The sequence below is a fragment of the Eleutherodactylus coqui genome, chromosome 6 (assembly GCF_035609145.1).
Source record: "Eleutherodactylus coqui strain aEleCoq1 chromosome 6, aEleCoq1.hap1, whole genome shotgun sequence".
In the NCBI taxonomy this organism is placed as follows: Eukaryota; Metazoa; Chordata; class Amphibia; order Anura; family Eleutherodactylidae; genus Eleutherodactylus; species Eleutherodactylus coqui.
Window position 1 is genome coordinate 195,892,494 of NC_089842.1, and position 22,942 is coordinate 195,915,435.

The following is a 22,942-nucleotide window of genomic DNA, read 5'->3' on the forward strand; positions in this document are numbered from 1 at the left end:
TTTTACACACACAAAAAAACCTTATTAATTTGGTACAGAGTTATGTTAGGTAGAAACAGCGATACGGCTCCTTGTATCACCCTAATGTGTATTCTTACTTTCCTATGATTTATCAGTATGTGTAGTAGAAGCTATTTCATAGTCAACAGTAATTAATCACAACACAAATTTTCATTGTTCTATAAATATTTATTCCATTTAATCTATTAAGCAAAATATGGATATGTAAAACGTGCGTGAAAAAGACCGCAGTATGCTCCATTCCACCACATATTACGCGCGTACAGCCCTATTATATATGGGGAGCGTATTCCATACAGTGGTGCTATGAGATAGAGTCGCGAATCACACTGCACATAACAGCGTGCACGAGATACGTCGTCATGTGCAGTGCACTGTTGCTGCCATAAGCAGCGATAGCCGGCTCACCTACGGCTCCCGTGGTGGTAGAATACCGCATGGACCATGCAGCATTTTACGCAAACGCCCGTTGGAATGAGCCCTAAGTGTTATAAACCAAAGATTAGATCCTATAGGTTTTCTTTAACGGAAGATTAGCAAAAGAGGTTTAGCATGGAAGACAGCAGAGCTTGTAGGATTAGGTTCTCTCTTAGAACTGAATTTCATTCACCAGTGTTTGTCGTATCTATTTCGATTTCTTTACAGTTTGATAGACCGAATGTTTTAACTTTTTCAAGTTCTGAAAATTTTGTAAAATAAAGCTGTTTAAATCACAAAGATATGAAAAATATAATTTTGAATATTTGACTTTTGATTTGAAGGCTAAATCTAAGAACATGTATATATGAAAGTCAAGTATCTCCTACATCTTATACCTGCAATGCCAAAATAGTGACAAGAAAATTACGTAGTGTGTGAATGAAGTTTTTATAGTAAACCTATTTTGAAAGAGTTTTTAGAGATTTTTTTGATATCACAAATTATACTTTCAAAAAAACCCTAATATCCTGCGGTTTTCACACTGAACACCAAGACTAAGGGCTCACTCACACTATCATTTTAGCGATAATCGGTGCGTGTAAATGTGCGCCCATTGTGCACTTTTTGGGCACTGCTAGCTGATCGTTAAATTCAGTCCAACCTAAAAATCGTCCCTCATTTTTACTAGTTGTTCTCCACGGGGAGTGCTGATAGCATTGTTTCCCTGTGGAGAACAAAGGATCTGAGCGAAGATAAGAGCCCTGGGCTATTAACTGTGTTCAGTGAAGGCTTAATGTGCACACTTAATTGGTACTTAAAGGGGTTGTCCCGCGAAAGCAAGTGGGGTTATACACTTCTGTATGGCCATATTAATGCACTTTGTAATATACATCGTGCATTAAATATTGGCCATACAGAAGTTATACACTTACCCCCTCCGATGCTGGCGTCCCTGTCTCCATGGCGCCGACCAAAGCTGCTTTCACCCTGGATTAGAAGCGCTTGCACTGAAGGGGCCGCTCCGGCTTGCTCGCGCCGCATAGGGCTTCAGCCCTGTGTGGCGTGAGCACACCGGAGCTGGACAGAAAGCGCAAGCGCGTCTAATCCAGGGAGAAGGCAGCTTTGGTCGGCGCCATGGAGACGGGGACGCCAGCACCGGAGGGGGTAAGTATATAACTCCTGTATGGCCAATATTTAATGCACGATGTATATTACAAAGTGTGTTAATATGGCCATACAGAAGTGTATAACCCCACTTGCTTTCGCGGTACAACCCCTTTAAGTAGCCGAGTAGCTACTTAATACTTTATGCAAAATGATCGCTCAAAGCTGTTACTCAAACTGTTATCTGAGCGATTGTCTGCTGGTGTAAATGGGCCTTAACACTTCCTGTTTTGTAGAGATTACAATAAAAAGGTAACACTTATATGTACTGTAGGTAACACAACATTCTCTATTCATAATAACTCATGGTCATTCTCCCCTCCCTCCAGCCTGCAAAGGCGGGTTAGCTATATGCTCTACAGGGGAATCCTGGGTAGGCCGTTCTGGTCGTGGGCTGGCATCTAGGCAGATGCCCAAACCCACTGCACTGCAGCCGATTCAAGGTTGATCCAAGATGAAGAACCTGCTACAGATCTAGTCTCCTGCTGGTTCAGGGCGCCCAGGTAGCAGCTGCAGTGTGGGACCTTTTATTACAGAAGTCAGAGTTCAGTACACAGCATGCAGGTGCTAGCGCCCGTGTAATCATTAGACGTCAGCGGCATCTCTTCCACTTTAAACATGCCCCACTTCTTCCATTTTGGAGCAATAGAAAGCTGAGCTTGGACAATTGTGTTCTGTGCCGAGGTCATCCAGACCCAGAGAAACAAGTTATGAAGGGATGACATTTCAAAGCATAAATGAAGCATCAGGTAATACTTGTGTATGTCCCCTTGGGACCCTCCTACAACATGAGGTCTTTATTCGATTTTTTTCCAGGGCCATTTTACGTTACCAATCTATCCCTGCCTACTAGCGCAATGATCTCTAAACAGGTCGCAAAGCACACCCACAAAACTCTCAGACAGAAGACAATGGGTGTCCATTTTGCGTGTAGCCTATGAAGCTGCTGTAAAGCATATCTTTAACTGCAGCTCAGACAAGATGCAGTTTTATATCCCAAGTCAGCAGTTTAGCCAATGGTCATGTACAGACAATAGAATAAAAGAAATACAATCAGGAATTAAAAAGCAGCATAGAAAAAAATGCCATGTGATTAGATATCCTCCAAGGGGCACTTTCCCATCTGCTAGGATGAATGCCTGTTTCTATGAGTATGCCTGTTATTGGTCAAATTAATAGCATAACTGCATTTTTGCAAAACGTTTCTTAAAATTTAGTCAGAAGTGCTTTAAAAATAAAATAAATCCGGAGGGTCTGTAACCAAAGCTAAACTACGGTATTAGACTATTAAAAGTCTGGTTCTATAATCTTGAAATAAAAGACATGATAATAGAATTAAGTCAAGGGATTCCGGACAGGGTTAAAGTGCTTTGAAAAGCTCCAGGGGGACAAAAAAAATATTAAAATCTTATAATCTATACTTTATTTTGAATGCATTCTATCATCATGTTCTTTATTTTAAAGCAGCACCAGACTATTGCCTAGCCATGGAACCACCAATATCTGGATTCATCAAACACATGCATCACGCTTTTTGGCGCTGTGGTAAGAAGCTTCATCCTTCATAGCAATGTAGCTCCCATCCGGGAACCATTCATTGAGCCGAATGGATAGGCAATTCTCAATCACACAGCGATACTGTATGCAGATAACCTGGACCCTTGCAGAGATACCCCCATCCCCAAACCATCAATTTGTCTGGATGCTTAACTTTTTGGACACCATCATCCTCTAGAAATTCTCCTCCTGGCTTCCGTTTACATACAAGCAACCATTATCCATTGCATCAGTGACTGACTCATCAAAGCACACGCTTTCCCAATGCAGACCTACAAGTTTTATAGGCCAAATCAGGAGGTTAGTAGAGATGAGCGAGCGTACTCGGTAAGGACAGATACTCGAGCGAGTATCGTCCTTACCGAGTACCTGCCTGCTCGCCTGCAAAGATTCGTGTGCCGGCGGGGGTGAGCGCTGTGTTGCAGGAGGGAGCTTGGGGGGGGGATCCCCCTCCCGCTCTCCCCCGCCGCAGCCTGCCGGCACCCGAATCTTTGAAGGGCGAGCAGGCAGGTACTTGGTAAGGACGATACTCGCTCGAGTATCTGTCCTTACCAAGTACGCTCGCTCATCTCTGGAGTTTAGCCTTCATTTGTGAAGTTAAAAGCTCCTTCTTCCTAGATGGATCAGCTCGGTACCCTGCGTCGCACAGCCTCCTCCTTGCGGTCCTACAGCTTAACTTGACACCACTTGGTTACATTTGCAGCTCCAAAGATTTGGAGCATGACTTCCAATTTTTCCAGCACTGTAAAGTAATCGGTCATCCCTAGGGCTGGTGATTTATTTCTTCTGACAGTACTGTGTATACATTTCTGAATAGGCTTAAACAGGCCTCTGCCTTGACTGGTTTAGTATATTATGGCATACCACATGAAAATGGTTCTGAAACTGCTTTTCTTTTAACTGTGCTGTGTCATTTCTCGAATATTCCTCCTATAAATGTATGAATACTTTAGACTAGTGATGGCAAACCTTTGAGAGACCGAGTGCCCAAACTGCAACCCAAAACCCACTTAGTTATAGCAAAGTGCCAACCCTGCATTATAAAAAGGACAGGGCTGTTTTAAAACAGACGAACGAACGCCATGTGTTTTTTCCTAGCTGGAGCATTGGAGTACCATTGGTGCAGATTTTGACTGGAAATCAGCTGCGTACCCGCATCTGATTTCATACTATGCAGCGCTCCCCCTCACCACCTCCATAGGCTTCCCGCTGTTAGTGCTCCTCGGATTCTGGTTCTCAGCGGCCTGTAATGGCCTCACCTGACCAGCGACGTTGCACCTGACCAGGCTGGTAATGACTTACATGGTGACCCGATGTTAGCACGCGTGGCTCCTATGGCAAGCATGCCATAGGTTTGCCACAACAGCTGTAGATAGAGAATGGTAACACCCAGTTGCTATTGTCAAAAGGTGTGTTTCTACACTGGCAGTACTGATTGGACATTGCCAGAGTTTGCAGGCACATACCCCCAACTGGCAACATCCAGTTGTAAATCATTCTTATATTTCTAGGAGGACCAACAGAAGAATGGCACAATGACAAATTATGATCAAATGCAAAGATGACCTATTGGCAGATCTTCCACATTTTCATCCTAAAAATCCATACAGCCATTTCTATCCAGGCATACTACAAGTGATGTGATTTGTGGGGGAGCTGTGACCACCACTAATTCCCCAAATCAGACAGCCTTGAAAATCTCTAGAGCCAACAGAATGCCTTTTATACTCAATGGAAATCTCATCAATTAAAGTATATTAAATCACATCAGTACCATGTTGCATTCAAAGTATGTAAGAACAGACCCTCTAAGAAGAACCTAACAGGTTAAATATAAGACATCCTCACTGCTAAAATGATTTTCATTTTTTTTTTCTGGATGTTTTTCACGTTTTATTTTTTTTACTAGAAACTGGAAAGTGCAAAACATTCCCCGCTTGGAACAAAATTTTCCACAGAAACATCATTCTCAATTTGTTTGACAAACAAATTATCTTAACCTACAACTTAATCTGAAAGAGCAAGAATAGCTGGGATGTGCAATTAGAGCTGACACACTTCATAACACTTAGTTATGTCAAAAAGCCTTTTGAGTGGGCAGACGTGCAGCCGCTTCTCACAGAATGCCTGGCAGCAGAAAGCCTCATATCAGCCGTCACTCAATTCTAGACATTGTGTTTCATGATCACTAATTATCCTGCTGTTATAATGTCCACGCCCCAGCATTTATGAATAAAGCTTATGGCTACTGAGGAACCTGAAAATGGGCCACGTCTCCTTCCCTTGCTGTGATGGGTCACAGGATCTGTTTTTTCATAGGACATCTCAAAAGGAGTGAATTTCTTACCGAAAATCCCTTTTTTCCGAGTCATCCTGATGGTAGACATGGAGGTTGCACCTTGACCTCGTAGGGACAGGAAGCAAGAGACTTCAAAAGGCTCCTCTCGCCTCCCATTCACCAGTGTCTTCTAAATTACTTACATGGACATGTCGTGGTTAACCAAGGAAGATATTTATTTGCTCCGAAAAAAATAACATGGTTAGTTCCATTTGAACATAAACAAGAAGAGGGTAGCTTACCCGGACTTAAACAAAGGAAATATGCACAAATTTACCGCATAAAGGGAAATGTCCAACATAGAAGCCTCTGGGCTACAGATTCATGCCCGCATAAACGTGTGAATTTTTGGGAGGGAAATACGTGCCGTCAGGATGACTCGGAAAAAAGGAATTTTCGGTAAGAAATTCACTCCTTTTCCCCGGCGTCATCCTGACAGCAGACATGGAGTATACCAGATTAACTCTTTAGGGAGGGACCACTGCTTGCAAGACCTTTCTCCCGAATGAGAGATCGGAGGAGAGGTCCGCATTCAGCCTGTAATGTTTTGCGAATGTGTGCAGGTTGGACCATGTGGCTGCCTTACGAATTTGGTCCGGCGTCGCCATAGCCCTCTCTGCCCAGGAGCAGGATACTGCCCTGGTTGAATGGGCCTTGAGTCCTTCCGGGATAGTTCTGTTGCAGGACGAGTAGGCCTGCTGGATGGTGGATTTTATCCAGCGGCTAATGGATCTCCTAGAAGTCGCTCTTCCTCTGCCCGGCCCCTGGAATTGAACAAAAGACAGTCAGCCTTCCTAAAGGATGATGTCTGCTCTAGGTAGCATAGAATGGCCCTTCTTACATCCAGGGCTGTGGTAGTCTCTTTCCCTATCGTTTTGGGGATTTTGACAGAAGGATGGGAGAATAATTTCTTGCTGTCTGTGGAATTTTGAGGCTACCTTTGGAAGAAAAAAAGGGGTCTGTTTTTAGTATGACTTTATCGTCCTGGACTAATAGGTAAGGTGTTTTACAAGATAGGGCCTGGAGCTCGCTTACGCGCCTCGCTGTTGTGATAGCTACCAGGAACACAGTTTTAAATGTGAGGAACCTAATTGGAATCTGATCGATAGGTTCGAAGGGGTCTTTGCAGAGGCTTTGGAGAACTAGGTTCAGGTCCCATGGGGGGACCGTACTACGGCTAACTGGCCTCATTCTTTCTGCCGCTTTCATGAACCTGCGGATCAGTCTATGATCCGCCAAAGGTTGGTCTAGAATGGCCGAGAGCGCTGATACCTGTACTTTCAGGGTTCCTGGTCTCATGTTTTTATCTAGACCCTCCTGGAGGAAGTCCAAAATCTCCGCCACCGAAGTGTCAAGATTGGAGACTTCCAGCCCCCTCCAGGAGGAGAATTTTTTCCCGATCTTACTATAAATAGCTGAGGTTGCAGGTTTTCGGGAATGGCGTAGAGTCGCGATAACTCTGGAGGACAGACCTGGTCTTAGTAGCGTACGCCAGACTGAAATCCCAACTCTGGGAAAAAGCGTCTAACCCCTCGGCCTTGTCCCTCGGATCTAGGGAAAAATAGGCGGGGCATTTTGAATTTTTGCTGCTCGCAAACAGGTCCACCTGTGGACTGCCCCAGGTTTCTGTAATGAGACGAAATTCCTCTTGATTCAGAGACCATTCCCCGGGGTCTAGGCGTCTTAGACTGAGAAAGTCGGCTGTCAGGTTCTGGGATCCTTTGAGATGGACCGCTGTCAGGGACTGTACCGTGGACTCGGCCCATCGGAAGATCCGGGCTGTTAATTTCAGCAGGTGAAAGTTTCTGGTGCCTCCCTGGTGGCGAATAAGTGAAAAAGCGGTCACGCTATCAGAGAAGATCTTAACATGTCTCTTCTTTAGGATATCCTGAGCTCTGTGAAGCGCCTCCCAGATGGCCCTAAGCTGTCTGAAAATTTAAGGTTTAGACACGCGGTGTCGGACCCCATTTGCCCTGGAGCAAACGCTGCCCCACTTGCGCTCCCCAGCCAGACTGGCTTGCGTCGCTGACTACGGAGATGACGGGCTCTGCCACCCATGGGGACTCTGCCTCTAGGTTGCCAGTTGACCGCCACCAGCAGAGGGACCCTGTGACCGATGACACGGGCATTCTGCTGTCCAGAGAGGTTGTTGCCCCGTCCCAGTTGCCCAGGGTGGCTCTCTGTAGCGTCCTTGAGTGCGCCTGAGCCCAAGGAATAATGCCGATACAGGAGGTCATGAGGCCCAGGAGCCTCATTGCATCCCTAATCGTTATTTGTTTCTTCTGGCCGCATTTCTGTGCTGCCAGCCTAAGGTTTTCCTGCCTGGGTGGAGGCAAAGACAAGGTCTGAGACACTGAGTCCATCTGTACCCCCAGGAAGGTCTTTCGCGTCTCAGGGAGAAGACTAGATTTAGGGAAGTTAACTATCCACCCCAGTCTCTGAAATAGGGAGATGATTCGGCTGGTATCCTCTTTAAGGATCTTCGGCGAGGATGCAATTACCAGGAAATCGTCCAGGTATGGGACAATGTTTATGCCTGCCACATGGAGATGCGCCACCATCTCTGCCACTATTTTAGAGAATATCCTGGGTGCTGTTGAAATTCCGAAGGGTAGGCACTGGAATTGAAAATGGTGTACACGGCTGCCCATCCTGATGGCAAACCGCAGGTACTTGTGATGTCCCGGCAGGACTGGGACGTGGTAGTACGCGTCCTTTAGATCGATGGTACTCAAAGTTCCCTCTTTTGATCAGAGTTACTGCAGACCTGACGGTTTCCATCTTAAACCTTTTGTAGGTAATAAACCTGTTCAGGCCCTTCAGATTAAGGATCATCCGAAAACTGCCGTTCGTTTTTTTGATCAGAAATAGGGGTGAGTAGAACCCCAAGCCCTGTTCTACTGTGGGGACCCGGACTACCGACCCCATCTGTAGCAGCTTAGAAATTTCATTTTTAAAGATATCCTGCAGGGCGGGGGATTGCGTGGGGGTGACTCTGAAATTACTGGGGGGCCGGGTGAAGAGTTCTATTCTGTACCCTTGGGCTATGAGCTGCAGGACCCACGGGTTGTCTGTAATCCCCTGCCATTCCCGGGAAAAGCTCAATAGTCTGCCCCCCACCTGGTACTCGCCTACAGGGGAAGGGGTTGTTTTTGTCTTACCCCTGCCTCCTTTGGGGTAGGACCAGCGCCCCGTCTTTCCTTTGTCTCGGTATGGCTTGAAGGATGGCTGACGTTTGTGGGGAAATCCCGTTCTTGCTTGGTCCGGGAAACTGTGGGTCTTGTTGGTAGCTCTTTTTAGGATCTCCTCCAAGTCCGCGCCAAAGATGTGCTGGCCATGAAACGGGATGTTACACAGCCTTCCTTTGGAAGCCGTATCTGCTTTCCATGTTTTCAGCCAGACCGCCCGCCTGGCCATGTTAGACAATGCAGCGCTTCTGGCTGCCAGCCTCATAGATTCGGCAGACGCGTCTGCCAGGAAGCCTGCTGCTGATCTAAGTAGAGGCATGCATTCCAGTAACGCATCTCTAGGAGCCTTCTGTTTAATCTGGTCGTCGAGTTCCCCCAACCAGAGGAACATCGACCTCGCCACAGAAGTCGCTGCGATATTGGACTCCAGCGTATAGGCCGTTGTTTGCCAGGCCCGTTTCATCAAGGCGTCAACCCTGTTGTCCATCGGCTCTTTAAGATGAGAGGAGTCCTCGAATGGCAGGGCTGTCTTTTTGGCCATTCTGGCCACCTGTGCGTCCACCTTGGGGACCTCCTCGTAGATGCTCACGTCTTTCTCCGCAAAGCGGAGTCTCTCTTTATATTCGCGGGACAAATAGAGGTGTTTGTCCGCGCAAGCCCACTCATCCGTGATTACTTTCTTCAGGGTATCAGTAACCAGAAACACTATGCGGTTCCTTGGTCTGAGCCTGCCGAACAAGTCGTCCTGTACGGACCTTGGCTCGACCACATCCTCGACCTTCATCGTATCCCTGACTGCTTTGATCAGGTCATCCAGGTCCCCAGATGAGAAATAGTACTTTTTATTCTCATCCCTGGCGTCAGGGGGACGGTCAAAGAGTTTGCCATCTGACAAGTCGCCCAGGGATTGCTCAGACTCTGAGCTCGTTAGCGGTATGTGGCTCGCCCTTTTAGCGGCCCTTCTTTCCCGCTGAGCTGGGGGGGGGGGGGGGGGGGGAGACTAGAAATCGATGCCCGGACCTCCTCTCTAACCAGGGATCTAATATCTTCCCTGAATGCGGCCTGTTCATCCATAAGGATCTTGGAGGTATAATCGGGGCATAGCGGCTTTTTATACGCCTCGTCCAGTTTTTTAAGACACAGGGCGCATTTCCTGTGTTTTTTCTTTAGGTCCTGTTTAGACCGGGTGGATTCCCTGTCCTGCAAAATATACATGCATGCACATAAGGGGAAAAAAAACCCACACAATGCTAAATCCTTGAGCATAACATCCCTGCAACAAGTAACACTTACAGTTTGCAGGGCTTCCATCTCTGGTTCCTTTGTAGTCATGATGCAGAAAACGCAGACAGAACCAGATTAGACAGATAAATCCTTCTCTGAAGGTGTGCTGTCAGTGGAAGCTTGCCAGGGGGGGGGGGGGGGGGTCTCCATTTTGAAATCTCCTGCTGTTCCGGGTCATCTGACGGCGTCTGACGTCACCGCGTCACGCCGCGTCATTGGCTCCGCCCCCCGACGCCGCACGCGGCCGCGCCGGCATGCCTGGAGGAAAGAGGCATCTGAGCCTATGGCCCGCCGCTCTCCCCAGCTGAAAACAACTGCGCCGAGCTGTGGAAGAGGAAGGAGGGGACTCAAGGACCTCTGGTCCGCCGCTCCGACCGCTGCGGTGGTGAACCCCGGGCGGTCAGACCTGTGGCCCTGCCGTGCTCCCGGACCGCGCTGACACCCCAAAGGGAGATGAGAAGGGAAGCAGCCCTGTGGACCGTCAATCCCTACAGTCAGCCTGCTTTGGAAGAAAGGTGAGGGGGGAAACAGCCCCATGGACCGTTCCCCCAGCTGTCATCCTGCAGCTCCCTGGAGGGAGCTCTTCTTGCATGTCCCTGTAGGGACAGGAAGCACTGGTGAATGGGAGGCGGGAGGAGCCTTTTGAAGTCTCTTGCTTCCTGTCCCTACGAGGTCAAGGTGCAACCTCCATGTCTGCCGTCAGGATGACGCCGGGGAAAAACAAGTAAATATGAAGCAACTTCAATAGCATCGGCACTGGTCTATAATATACCTTTATTGGATTGACAAGAACAGAGGCGATATTAAAGGGCTATCTGGGATTTTAATATTGCTTTAGGAAAGATCATCAGTGAGGGTCTGATTCCTGGCATCCCTATGAATTGCAGATTGAAGGGGTAGCAGTACTCCAGTGAGCGCTATAGTCTCTTCATTGTTTACCATGCACAGCGGCTCTCTCCAGCTTAGGGTACTTTTAGACAAATGATTACTGTTCAAAGAAATGAATCAATAATCGTTCAGTCTAAACGATAGACGAGAATTGTGCGCTTCTCGTTCGTTGCTCAGTATAGATGAGCGAGTATATTCGCTAAAGGCAATTGCTCAAGCGAGCATTGCCTTTAGCAAGTATCTCCCCAGCTTGAGACTGCAGGTTCGGGTGCCGGCGGCGGGCACGGAGGGGAGATCTCTCTCTCCCTCTCTCCCCCCCGCTCCCTCCTGCTGACAGCTGCTACTCACCGCTCCCCCGCGCCGGCACCCGAACCTGCAGTCTCGAGCGGGGGAGATACTCGCTAAAGGCAATGCTCACTCGAGCAATTGTCTTTAGCGAGTATACTCGCTCATCTCTACTGTTCAGTATCTGCAGGATTAAAAATAATCGTTGGCTCCTTTATTTGTCGTTCTGTTTAAACACTTGTCGTCCAGGGTTTCACATAGGGAATGTTAACACTCAACGGGAAGTCAACGAGGAATCTGCCTGCACGAGCGCGAACAAGCGGGTGATGACATCACCAACTCATTCTCTCGTGCATATGTGAGTTGTGCTTTAAGGCTCATTTAGACGTAACAATTGTCCCTCAGAATTCGTTCCAACGAGCAAAAGTGAACGATAATGGTTACGTGTAAATGCGAAGCCATCGTGCACTATTTCTTCACTTGTTGTTTATCGGCAAGTATCATCCTACATAAAAATAGTCGTTAGTTCTTTCACTTATTGCTAGGTTTCAACGACAGTTGTTCGTTCTTTCAAACTTGAGGGGAGGGGCGATTGCTTGCTGTGCTAAACACAAGGACTCATGCCACAGTGGATAATTACTTTTTTTTTTTTTGCACTAATTGAAAACCTCCCACTGAGAGATTCTTCGCATAAACACACGCTCACCTGCGCAAACAACATATAGTGTTTACTTAGCTAATGAAGGAAATGGCGAGGATTTCAGACTATTATCTTGACAAGTAAACGCCCAACATTTAAACGCAAAAAAATAGATCGTTAAGTCATTCGTTCGTTTAAATGACAATCATTATGTGTAAATGGGCTGTTAGTCCCATTTAAGTGAAAATAACTAATCTGAATAGAAGGTTGTGCCTAGTAAATAAAGGAGGGGTCACAGCAATTGCCAGAGCTCAGCTGAGAGTCACAACCCCACTGATCTGATCTTGATAACCTATCCTAGAGGGCCATTTACACAGGATGATTATCACTCAAAATGAGGTCAAAAGAGCAAATTTGAACGATCATTGTGCAGCATAAATGCACAAAAAAAAAATTAATAATCACTCACTCTTTGTTCAGATTTTTAAAGCTTAAAAATCATTGTTGGATCGCGGACTTGTCATTCCCTGCTCAGCACGAAGCCTGTGATCCAGCGGTGGAGTCTGCATGAGTGCTAACAACCTTAGCGGTGACGTCAACACTCATGCAGTCGTTTACCCAACTTCTCAGCCCAGATAAAAGGGCCATAAAGAAGGATCATCAATACGTACGCCCCAGAAAACACTTAATTGACAAGAATGCATAACACATTTCTATCAATCCAGCATGCATTACCCTAAAAGATATAATGTAAGCATACATAATAACCTAAGAACACTGTAGAAAACCTTTCAGGGGTTCCAAAGAACTTTTCACAATAGGGATAGAAAAATTATTTTGTCTTGGTAAAGCAGTCAACACATCTGCCTGAAAACAATACTTCATGTGCCCCTACTATGAAGTAGGAAAGAGTAGGGGGTGCTTTGGGGGCAGAAATTGTTTAGGAGTTTCCCCACAGGAGTAAGGTTGGGAATCTCTGAGCAAGGAATCCTGGGATTCCTGATTATGATGGACAATAATACATGATATAACCCAGACAGAATCTGTGTAAGAAAAAGTTATTTTATGTGGATTTCCTCTGATAGTAAACTGCTGTTCAAAGGTGACGCCATGTTGTAACCTTATAATATGCATGCACTCGAAATTCTGCGCTGAGATGAGAGACATTGTTACTGCAGGACCCATTTTGTAGGAGATTGGTATAAGCAGTATGAGCACTTCAGCTCTGGATTGCTTTGTGTATTAAAATGTGAGGGGGAGATAAGGAATTGATCTATGTACTTGGTATACAGCTTTCAGACAGGAGCTTTTACACCAGCTTTAGAGCTCACTCACATGGCCGTATGTGTAAAACGCTACGTGGGCATACAGCGTTTTACCGGTCTGTGTAAGCAGGCTATCGCCGTGTATGGTAGGGAGTGCACTGCGCATGACAGCATATATCTCACACATGCTGTGATGTGCAGTGTTTTTCATTTATTTTTTTATTCCTTGCTCTGTTTTTTAGCGATGCTGCGTATACATATTGACAGTGTTGCATACGCTACCCATACAAAAGAGGCTGTGTTTTACATGGTGAAATATAGCACGCTTCCATCTTTTTAGTGCATGTTATCTACACGCAGTCTTTACACGCCAATGTGAACGGATCAATAAAAGTCCATGTACTTTCATTGACTTCAATCACCGCGTGTCACGTGGCCGTGCATAATATGTGCCGAAATCACAGTCATGTGAATTAGCCCTTAGGCTGGGTTCACACAGGGTGGATTTGCCGCGCGGAATTTCACCGCGGCAAATGCGCTCGCGGCCGCTAATCTCGGGATTAGCCAGCCATGTGGACGAGATTTCTCAGAAATCTCATCCACACGGGACGGCCAATCCGCTGCGCTAAGTCCGACTGAAACCGCGGCTGCAGCCGCTGTTTCAGTAGATGCAGCATGTCTATTTACTTTTCTTTTTTGTTTATTTTCGTCGCGACCGCGCACTCCTCTATGGAGCGCCGGCCGCAACGGAAAAGCGAGCGGCCGGGCCGCTTCAAAGCCGCGGCGGCTTAAACCGCAGCGGTTCTCCTGGCGGAAATCTCGCAGTTTTTGCTGCGTCCAAACCGCGAGATTTCCGACGGGAATACGCCCCGTGTGAACCAAGCCTTAATGTATTCAGCACTGTAATGGCTGCCATCAACAGGGAGCTGCTCCCAGCAAAGCTAATCTAAGTGGTGTCATAAAGTACTTGAAAGTATTTGATCTTTCTCACAATATGAAGACTCACAATACTATATGTAAACAGTTCAACACTTCACAACTGACCTTGATATGCTCCAAAACTGCAGTGGCCACATTAGTATGTAGATCAATGAGCCTCTTCTTCTCTAGAAGTTCTGGAAGAGAACTGAAAAGAAAGAGAAAGAATGCATTTTATTTCACAGACACTACATAAGTACAAAGGTTCTAGTTACTCTCCATGCCATGAGTCGTGTTCTGCTGACCCAATAAATGACTACCCAATGCAGTTATCATGAACCACTCTGACATCTGCATATGAAATAGTCTGAAGGGAGCCCTCAATGCAGATGTCTGGGCAATAAAAGAAAGACTGCCACAGAGGAACGGGCGGAACACAACTAGTTAAGAACTCAGGAGATTCTAGTATCTAGATATTGTAAATTTATTTATTTTTTTTAATCTTTGCTTGCCTGGAATTTAACTTCAGCAAGCGATAAAAAGCTAGATTTATAGCACACCACAAACAAACAGAAGAAAAAAATAATATAGAAGTCTCACTCAGACACCTTACTTAATCAACAGGTCATATTCTGAATATACTTCTCCTTTAAACACCATCCAAGCAGCACGTACCTGACAGCAGATGTAAGTTTTGCTGTGTTATCCGACAACATACTGATAGCACCTTCATCTTCACCTTCCAAGCCCTGAGACAGAGACAGAGATTCATGAAGCATAAACTGCAGGAAAAGCACCGGAGACTTAGCAGAATAAATAGAAATTTACAATTGGTATCAAAATGAATAAGATCCCCATGTGTACCTGTGTGTATAACACCAATGCTACTAAGAAGGGCAGCAGGGGCAATGCACCACCATGAAGTACTGACATAAGGTACTGTGTAACATTTAAAAAAAGTTTCCCTGAATCAACACTTATCCATCAACAGGACATGTAGTAAATAACTGATGGGGGGTCCTGTGTTGTCCCACGTTGATCCTGAGACAACCCTTTTAACTAGTGTGCAATTTAGGTAATGGATCGCTTTTGCAACACTAATCAAACACTGTCCAAGTTCCCACCCACTAATCTCTGACCTGTCTTCCTAAAAGTGCGTTTAGACGGAAGGAATATCATTCAAAACAATCATCAAAAAGAATGAAAGTGAATGATAATCATTCAGTTTAAATGTGAACGATTGAAAGAACAAGAATCGGTCGCTTCTCCTTAGTCGTTGAGTTTCAGATGACGTAAAAATCATTGTTGGCTCGTTGACTTCTTGTTGCGTAAAAGTGCCCTTTTAGGCGACACAATTGTATTTTGCTCAAGCTGGTGACATCTGGTGACATCATCACTAACTTGTTTGCTCTTGTGCGGCCTGTTTGGACATGTAGGTTCATTGTTGACTCGTTCAACGAGAATCAATCACTTCTTGTTCAGTTTCATAATCACTATGTGAAACACTGAACAAGTCGTATTTAACAATGATTTTTATGCCCGCAGACACTTAACAAGGAATGAGAAGCAAACGATTCTTGTTGTGATTTAGTTGTTGGCTAGCATTTAGACTTAACAATTAAAGCTCACTTTTGTTAGCTTGAATGATTTTTTTTAATGATAGTCGTTCCATCTAAAAGCACCTTAAAGGGGTTGTCTCACGCCGAAACGTTTTTTTTTTTAATTCAATAGGCTCCCCGTTCGGTGCGAGACAAACCCAAGGGATGGGTTAAAAAAAAAAAAAAAAGAAGTTTATTACTTACCCGAATCCCCGCGCTGCGGCGACTTCTTTCTTCCTTTACCAAGATGGCCGCCGGGATCTTCACCCACGATGCACCGCGGGTCTTCTCCCATGGTGCACTGTGGGCTCTGTGCGGTCCATTGCCGATTCCAGCCTCCTGATTGGCTGGAATCGGCACACGTGATGGGGCGGAGCTACAAGGACCAGCTCTCCGGCACGAGCGGCCCCATTCACCAGGGAGAAGACCAGACCGCGCAAGCGCGTCTAAAAACGCCAGAAAACAGCTAATTTAGACGGATCCATGGTGACGGGGACGCTAGCAACGGAGCAGGTAAGTGAATAACTTCTGTATGGCTCATAATTAATGCACGATGTATATTACAAAGTGCATTAATATGGCCATACAGAAGTGCTGAACCCCACTTGATTTCACGAGACAACCCCTTTAAGCCATCTCAGTGGTCCCTGTAACAGATTTCACTCTTAATACAGGTCCCCATAAGTGAATCCTCCTCTTCTACTTTTCTCATGTCCTAATTATTCTAAACATTATCTTTTTCATCCAAGCAAGGATAGCCCAGAAGATTTCATACATATTCCATTCGTTATTAGTTAGAGCACAATAGGAAACAGAAGAAGATTACGGAAACTGTGGGTTGCCAGTCAGAGATTACACCACACCAAATATTCCTGTTTTAGCATATATAAATCCCCATTTGACTGGAAACATTTCCGTTATACATTTAAACCCCTTCATTTACTAACATTATGAAGTGCTTCACTGCTAGTGTCACATTAATGATGTCAATGATATAGCCGAGCAACAGGAAAGAAAAAGACAGCCTCCTGAGCTGGTTACCAAGCACTGATTATAGCCTCAAAGTAAGATCAACCTTACATTACACACAAACTGAATACTCCAGCAGCATTCTCATGGATGAGAGATGTTCTCTGATGGGGAACCATATCATATATAAAATAACATATATATATATATATTATTATTATTATATCATGGGTATACGTATAGGGGGTGCAGTCGCACATGAGGCCAGGAACCCTAAGGGGCCCATAAAGTCTCTCTACCCCATATTTGCAAACCAATACTATCAATAAAGCTTTATAGTTGGCGGCTCAGTTCCAGATTTTGCACTGGGGCCCCGCAGCTTCAAGTTACGCCTCTGTATATGATGTTGCTTTTTTTTTTTTTATTCAGTATCTGGGTATGTTGCAGTAATATGATCTATGACGTACAAGCAAAGCCATGTCCTCCTCTGGGCACTTGTTGTGTTTCACCAAGCTGCTGTTAGCATCATAGCAATTGCAAAATTATGATTCAGTGGCAGAAAAATTCTTCCTAAAATTTCCTGTGTGTCAGGCCGCTTCTTCCCTTGGATTGGTCTGTGCAAACTTACAATAGTAGCGCTATTCTTCCCTTCAAAATCACAGAACCCTAATGGACCCCAAGTCAGTGGCATCTGTCAGGATCTGTACAAAGGATTCGGCAGGATGTTGTTGTGACTTCCGTTATAAGTGGAAGTCATAATGCAAATGTGAACAAAGTCCAACTTTCCAGCTATTCAGAAGTAAGAACAGACAGACACTGTTCAGCGGCGATGTGCAGTACATTACATAAACAATATTTTATTGTCTGCCTGCAGATTCATTTAAAATGCATAAAGGAAACTACAATGTGAGATTTTGCATTTCTCATGGTGGTAAAACACTTACCATTATGGTTTTCAGTCTTTTCACTTCATCCTCTTGGTTGCGGTAAGATTCCAGCTCTTGCTGCACTGATTCAGCAACTTCCGGAAAAGGGCTGAGGAAAAGAAAAATCACAAAGAGTGCTCTAGTCTGAGCAGCAAATACTCTCCTTCCAACTATTTTATTGTCTGTTACATTGTCCTATTGATTCCCAACAGGAATTGGGGTGAAACCAGCCAGGTTATCAGCGCTAACTTGTTAGCTGGCATTTATGTATGCTTCGTGTGTATGTGCATTTACACAGGGCGAGCTATCAGGCAAATGACAGCTCGTCCAAGTGATGCTCGCTCCTCTGCCATTACACAGGAGCGAGGATCATTGGCATCACTCACATCATCACTTTGTGGTACGAACATGCGATATGTAATGATATTCCAAGTTACAGTCACTAGATTTCAGATGGTTTGTTGATCCAGGGATTTATTCTGGAAGCCCAATTTGGTGTTATGAATATAGTGGAATCTTGGAATGAGGATAATTAGCTTCTAGCTCATGTTTTTTTTTTTTTGCCTTACTCTGGTTCAGCTCTGCAATGTTGTAAGGTTGAATTAGATACAAATGTATCTTCTTCAGCCTTACAGACTATATTGCTATGTTTAACATGATATTTTAATGGCTGGGAGTGAAGAGCAAAGCAGGATTCTCCATTTACATACAGATTATCAGTGAGGTCCTCAGAAAAAGGTAGAGCAAGTTGCAGATTGAGTTATTTTTTTTAAAGGGCTTCAAATGTGTAATTTGTATACTTAGGACCCTTTTACATGGGCTAATAAATCATTAAAATTCCTGCATCCAGCAGGAACCGGAACGATTATCATTCGGTGTTAATGCATGTCCTGACTGAACGACGAATTAGTTTGCTTCTTGTTCGTCATTCAGTTTTTGCATGAAGAAAACAGAACAATGGATCGACCCGTGTAAACAGGCAGTCGCTCACTTATGAATGACTGTGCTTACTGTGAATGGAGGCAGGTGGGCTGGAACAAACCCTTGCCAGCTACACTTCCATTTACTACTGATACTTGTTCCTGTGTAAAAGAACAGGAATGATTAATGCTGGGACAATGTAAAAGGACCTTTATATTACCTCCTGCTACTCCACTGTGCACCTGCGAGCTGGCCAATTGCAGCATTTAGTGCACTACTCATTACTAAGCGTGCACACTGTAGGGTAGGACTATTGCTCTTATGCTTCAGCATACAGCGAACTGCTAGCTTATATGCACACAGCGGGCGAATGAACTCAGTTTCTTTATAATAATCATCCATTCCTTTAAGTTACGGGTGTTGTCTAAAGACATTAGATTAATCATATATATAAAATTTTTCCACAGAAATAGTTTTAAGAATAAAACCCTCCTCCCGCAATCACTGTAAAATTGTCCAAAGATAACAGCTTACGGGGTAAAGGCCATTTACAGCGGATGAATGTGGGGCAAACAATGCCCGACACTCATCCCTATGTATACTCGCTCCTGTGCTGCTACACAGGAGTGAGTATCGCTGGCTCACTCTCAGAGGGGCCAGCAGGGCGCCAAGGTGGCTGGAGGTGATTTCACTCCTGGCTCTCCCCCGCCCCTGTTCATTCACTTTGCCAGCGGAAGTTCAGTACTGAATGCTGCTGTTTACGCTGAACGATTATTACGGTTTATGCAGCTTAAACGATGATCGTTCAGTACTGTACGGTCGCTGTGTTAAGTGAATGGAGAGGGATAGGGGAGAGCGAGGAGTGAAATCTCCTCCAGCCGCCCCAGCCCCCTGCTAGCAGCTCTGAGTGCGAGCCAGTGATACTTGCTCCTGTGCAGCAGCATGGGAGCGAGCATGTGGGGGACGAGTATCAGGCGTCGTTTGCCCGACATACATCCAGTGTACATGGGCCTTTAGAACATTGTTTCCCAAACTCCAGTCCTCTTGACCCACCAGCAGGTCATGTTATCAGTATTTCCGCAGTATTGCACAGGTTATGTACTTCTTGTCATTGACTCAAACATTGCACCAGGTGTTCTTACTGCAGGATTACCTGAAATCAATATTGGGGGATCGTGAGGACTGCAGTTTCAGAAACACTAGGCTTGAGGAACAAAACAAAACAAAAAAAAAAAAAAAAAACACACACACACACACACACACACACAACAAAGCTCTAGTAATACTCTTTATAAACTGTCGCTTTAGTATTATATCTCTCTGTAGAGAAGTTGTAGACTTTACCTGCCTTTGTGTTTTTGCCAGAACTTATCAGCCACTGTTAAATCATAGGACTTCTTGTTTTTCTTCTTAGGTCGGGCACCCGAAGGGCTGCTTTCCACCGCTGCAGACTCCTCTAGATTTACTCGGTTTAAGTGAAAGTCCTACAACACAAGACATAAACATTAGATACATACTGTACATTCAGCAAATGGTTTGGGTTTTCTAAAGACCTAAGCACGAAACTAGAAGTCGAAAACAAAACCAATAAAAGACAAGATGCATTTGAGCTTACGTAATTTCTACTTCATCTTAACTTACCCAATTAGCAGAAAAGATTACAACCAAGTCCAAAGTTGTTAATGTAAGTCAAATTGTAACAATCAAATACACTTATTTCTTAAAAGGGACGTGAAAATACTGAGGACTTATCCTCAGGACACGTCACTAATTGCAGGCTGACGGGGGTCCACTGCTTGAGACCCCTGCTGATCAGTTGATGAGAAGCTACTATGGACGGCATAGAGCAGTGGCTTGGTTTGGTATTCCATCTCCTTCTCATACACGTTAATGAGAGAGAACTGCAATAACAAAATGGGTCATTGCCCTATGGAAGTTGTTCTAAGCATTCTGGCTAACCACAGCAACTTCTCATCAGCTTATAGTCAGGAGTCGCAAATCGCAGACCCCCTCCAATCTGCTATTGATGATTTATCCTAATAACTCATTAATAGTTTTTCTCCTGGACACCCTCCAATCTATTGATTATCCATTCTAAGGATAAGTGATCAATAGTTTCTCTGGAAAACCACTTTAAGTTTGTCATACACAAAGTATCAGTGGCCTGAGCTCTTACTTGGCTACCCCCCCCCCCCCCACCCCACACACACACACACCTCTCCATAAACATGCAGGCTTGAGCTGGGTATGCCATTTCAAAAACGGGAGAGGGAAACCCAATCAGTCCTGGCAGTGTCAATAAATGTACAGACATGCCCCATTGGACAAGGGGAATGGCTAACACCCAGTAGTCAATTCCTTGATACATTTCTACAGGTAATACAAAGGAATGGCACAAAGCGAAGTTTTTTAAAAAAAAGTAAGCTTTAGTATTAGTTCTCCTGATAGGCCTATTTTAGTAACATAGTATGCTAGGCTGAAAAGAGACAAATATCCATCCAGTTCAGCGTTTTCCCCTTCCAACCTTGTTTATCCAGAGGAAGGCAAAAAAAACAAAAAAAAAACCAACTAACTAACAATGAGGCAGAAGCCAATTCACCCTCATTCTGGAGGGAAAAAATCCTTCCCTACTGCATAATGGCAGTCAGAGTAATCCCTGGTTCAACATTTCATATCAACAACCCTTCTGGTTATTTAATGTCTATATCCTGTAATGTCATAGCGCTCTAGAAACGCATCTTGTCCCCTGTTAAATTCCTCTATCAATTTTGCCATCACCACTTCCTCAGGCAGAGATTTCCACAGCCTGACTGCTCTAACAGTAAAGAACCCCCTTCTGTGTTGGTGATTAAACCTTCTTTCCTCTAGACAGAGGATGCCCTCTTGTTAGCATCGCAGTTCTGGGTATAAACAGATCATGGCGGAGATCCTTGTATTGTCCCCTAATGTATTTACCCAATTATTTAGTCGCCCCTTAACTATCTTTTTTCTAGGGTGAATAATGCCAATTTTGATATTCTAGTCCTTTCAATCTGTTTATTAGTGTAGTTGCCCTTCTTTGAACCCACTCAAGTAAAATTCTTGTATTCCCCATGCAATGACAGAACCTCTATAAGAATTAGACAACATACCCTTGCATTGTCCATCTATTCCCCCTCCTCCCACCCTGTAAGAATTAGACAACATACCCTTGCATTGACAGTTAACAGGATTCAGTAAATAGAAGCAGTAGAGTATAAAAAAAAACATCACCAATAGGATTTAAGAATCCTATCTATAGTTTAGTTACTGAACATAAAAAGTTGTGCAGTGGCAATGCTGGGAATCAGAGGGGAGAAGAAATAGAAATTACTAGCAGCCACTATGCATGTAATCCTTCCGCAGGTTTATCTAGTAATAAAATCCAATAGGTTACACATTCACATAGGCAGTAAAAGTAGACAGTCCCAGCAATGAAGGCTGTACAATATTTTCTCTCTGAACTCCATATACTCCATTTCTCCCCGTGCTCCTTCTGGATCATGCAGAACTTCAGCCCCAGTCATTTTTCTGTAGCACTCATCTTACTACTACTTAGCATGCAGAGAATAAACACCTGAGGAGGACATGCTCTCTGTCAACTCCAATCACATTTCTAATGTGTTAACTGGCTCGGGATGCCCTGTTCCAATCACCCGACCGCAGGAAACCAGAGCTCTGTTACAATGTACTGCACACAAGGACAGGAGCAAATTATGACAAAACACTGTTGTAAATGAGATCCTTTATAATTCGCAGACAGTAAACAACCTGCTGAAACAATTCAGATTCTCAGATATTTTACACTATTAGGACTAATGCACATGGCAAAGCCGCCGGCCGTGGCACTAGTCATATAGCGCAGAGCCATACCGCCTCCATGCACTCGGACAGACTCCATATGTACGGAGATGTTCTTCGCTAGGGAAGTGCCTGCATACATAATATTGTGGCATGTGCCCTCAGAATACCGAAAAATAAGGCATCCAAGGAATCCAAACAGAAAAAACAAACAAACTGTGTCTCCATATTATATTGGAGGCATATAGAGGTACAGCGACAGGCTCGTGCAAGTCTATGTTAGCCCTATTAGGACTCCAGATAAAATAGAGCAGAAATAGAGCCCCATGCACGAGCCTGAGGGTATGTTTACATAATTAAATCTGTGACGGAAAAATATGACACAGATTTCAATGGAAAACCACTGCAAAAATCTATGTAATTTATAGTGACCCTCCAGTACTGAACAAATAAAGATGGCTGTATTGCTTCTCTGACTACCTGATGCACACTATGCATTAGTATGTATCATTATTCTAAGACACAGATTTGATATTAGAAAAAAAAACTTTGACGGTGAGGGTGATCAATGAGTGGAACAGGTTACCACAGGAGGTGGTGAGTTCTTCAATTTAAGTGTTCAAACACAGGCTGGACAAATAACTGTCAGATGATTTAGTGACCCCGATTTAAGTAAGTGGTTGGACTTGATGACCCTAGCTTTCTATGACACTACACCTACTTCAGAGCAGCATGTAGTGT

At 44.6% G+C, this 22,942-nt stretch overlaps 1 protein-coding gene across 1 annotated transcript in view; it reads right to left on the reverse strand.

Annotated features, from left to right (window-relative positions):
* SCFD1 (sec1 family domain containing 1) overlaps nucleotides 1-22,942 on the reverse strand; it is a 104,764-nt gene that overhangs the window by 41,143 nt on the left and 40,679 nt on the right. Inside the window, exons 11-14 of the mRNA XM_066608574.1 lie at nucleotides 19,727-19,866; nucleotides 17,480-17,570; nucleotides 14,644-14,717; nucleotides 14,095-14,176 (exon numbers count right to left, since the gene is read on the reverse strand). Coding sequence (XP_066464671.1) covers nucleotides 14,095-14,176; nucleotides 14,644-14,717; nucleotides 17,480-17,570; nucleotides 19,727-19,866 — 387 coding nt within the window. The remainder of the gene's footprint in view (nucleotides 1-14,094; nucleotides 14,177-14,643; nucleotides 14,718-17,479; nucleotides 17,571-19,726; nucleotides 19,867-22,942) is intronic.